General features: G+C 44.3%; 1 protein-coding gene across 3 annotated transcripts in view; it reads left to right on the top strand.

Annotated features, from left to right (window-relative positions):
- The window catches only part of NEDD9 (neural precursor cell expressed, developmentally down-regulated 9), a 196,374-nt gene that overhangs the window by 166,201 nt on the left and 27,926 nt on the right, over positions 1-2,247 (top strand). For all 3 annotated transcript variants that reach the window (XM_019628479.1, XM_019628480.1, XM_019628478.1), the window contains one exon: positions 1,656-2,102. In XM_019628479.1, the coding sequence (XP_019484024.1) occupies positions 1,656-2,102 (447 nt within the window). The remainder of the gene's footprint in view (positions 1-1,655; positions 2,103-2,247) is intronic.

Below are 2,247 nucleotides of genomic sequence, written 5' to 3' on the forward strand. Positions count from 1 at the left end.
GCTTCCTAGAATATAAATACAAAGTAAAACTTTCACCTGGAACACACACCCTTCATTTTCCCTTTGGCTTTTCTTACTGCTTACCTGTCTACGTCATACACTTCCTGGTTTCAAACTTCTCAAGAACAGGGATTTCAGCCTTATTCTTAAGGAGCATCACCAGGCCTCCTGGGTACTGACCTCTATGGCTTTATCTCCTTTCCTTAGGTTAAGTGGTTGCACTAAGAGGAATTTAGTTCACAGAGTAAAAGTCGGACCCTTTCCCAACCACTGACCAGAGGGGAGATCCCTCACATAGCACAACCACCCTATAGCAGAGAACCAGCACACAGAGCCAGACCTGTGGTTACAGAGCACAGTACAGGGAGAGATGATTAGTGTGTGTCAGTTATAAAGGAATGCAAAGCATGAGGCTGAAAGATCAAGTTCACATCTCTAGAGAAGAAAACAGGGGACAGAAGTTCCAAACTGCAGCCCCAATTCCACTATTATATAACGCCACCAACATGGTCCATCCTATCAGCAACCTTTTCTCCCACAAATGATCATCATCACAGTAACATCTAGTGCATCCAGACATTTTAGTGAAGCACTAGAGAGATCGCGTTTAGTTTTCCAAGTGCTTGCGGTAGATTTACAAGGTTCCCTGACTCGTCTGTGTGCTAGGAAGGAGCCGGCATGTGGTGATGGCTGCCATCATGCTGGAAAACGCTACTAATGCCAAGGAATAAAATCTTTGGAGCCTTTGAAAGGCTCCCAAGAATGTCAGCACGTACTGCCTGCCCACTTTCTGCTGAATGCCTACTTTGGCTGTCTGCTTAGTGCTGAATGTGCCAGACAGGCCTTCATACAAAGAGAGAAAGTGTTTTGGGTCCCTTGAAAGGGGGAAGACACAGCCTTTCTGATGTGAATGGCGAGACTCAAGAAGTAGGAAATACTGGCAGGGTGAGGAGGGGGCTTCAGGAAAGGTGTGAATAAAAAAAAAAGAGAAAAAGACAACAACTACCTCTGTGTGATAAACTCTTTGTAGCTCCTTGCCAGCAAATCTGGAGATACAGACTACTGCCCCACTCTGCTCTATGCTTGATTAGCATGGGAAAAAATGCTTGCTTGGAGATTCTCCCTGTATACCTAGTGGTCAACTGAAAATAAGAATTTGTAAGCCCTGCCATGCATATATAAGTGTACTTTTGTTCCATTTTAAATGCCATTTGTACTGTTTATTATTAGGGATGTTCTTTGACTTTTTTACCTCCGATATATGAAAAATTGAGAAACGTCAGTTGTATACATCTGAATATCTTGGAGTATTTTGTTCCTTATGCTGGCTTTAAGAAAGGAAGAAAACCATTTTGTATAGTGAACCATCATCTGAGTCTTGGCTCCTTGGCACTGCATCCACTGCTAGAGGAAAGAACTCTTGTGGTGTTCTGAGCTTTTCCAAGGAGGCAGTCTGATGTCATTGGTGGCAGACAGAGTATATATGTATCTGTCTTTTGTCTGCACCATCTGTTTTTCTCCTTATAGGCTATTGTTCAGATTTATTCTTCTCTTCTTTCCAGGAAGCATGCCTCTCCATAAGAGCATGGGCTTTAAGTGTTAAAGGGACTGTGCTAATATTCTAACATGATCTCCCTCTGTTCTTTCCCTCATAGAATCTTATGGCAAGAGCCTTATATGACAATGTCCCAGAGTGTGCTGAGGAACTGGCCTTTCGCAAGGGAGACATCCTGACTGTCATAGAGCAGAACACAGGAGGACTGGAAGGATGGTGGCTCTGCTCCTTACATGGTCGGCAAGGCATTGTCCCGGGCAACCGGGTGAAGCTTCTGATTGGCCCCATACAGGAGACCTCCTCCAATCAAGACCAGCCTACTTCTGGACTGATGCACCAGACCTTTGGCCAACAGAAGGTCTATCAAGTGCCAAACTCACAGGGCGCTCCTCGAGATGTCATTTATCAAGTGCCACCTTCCTACCAAAATCAGGGAATTTACCAAGTACCTACTGGCCATGGTATCCAGGAACAAGATGTGTATCAAGTGCCACCATCCGTGCAGAGAGGCATTGGGGGGGCTAATGGTCCCCACTTAAGTAAAAAGGTGAGTGAGCGACTGACTACACTTTTGTTCAATACCAGCAAGAGCTTGTTGACTCTTAGAACACTACCTATTTTTTTCCATTGCACTCAGAGCAATAGAACTGTTCCCAAAATAAGAACTTGACACTTCCAAGAAATAAGTATAC

Source organism: Hipposideros armiger, unplaced genomic scaffold, assembly GCF_001890085.2.
Source record: "Hipposideros armiger isolate ML-2016 unplaced genomic scaffold, ASM189008v1 scaffold_796, whole genome shotgun sequence".
NCBI classification, from domain to species: domain Eukaryota; kingdom Metazoa; phylum Chordata; class Mammalia; order Chiroptera; family Hipposideridae; genus Hipposideros; species Hipposideros armiger.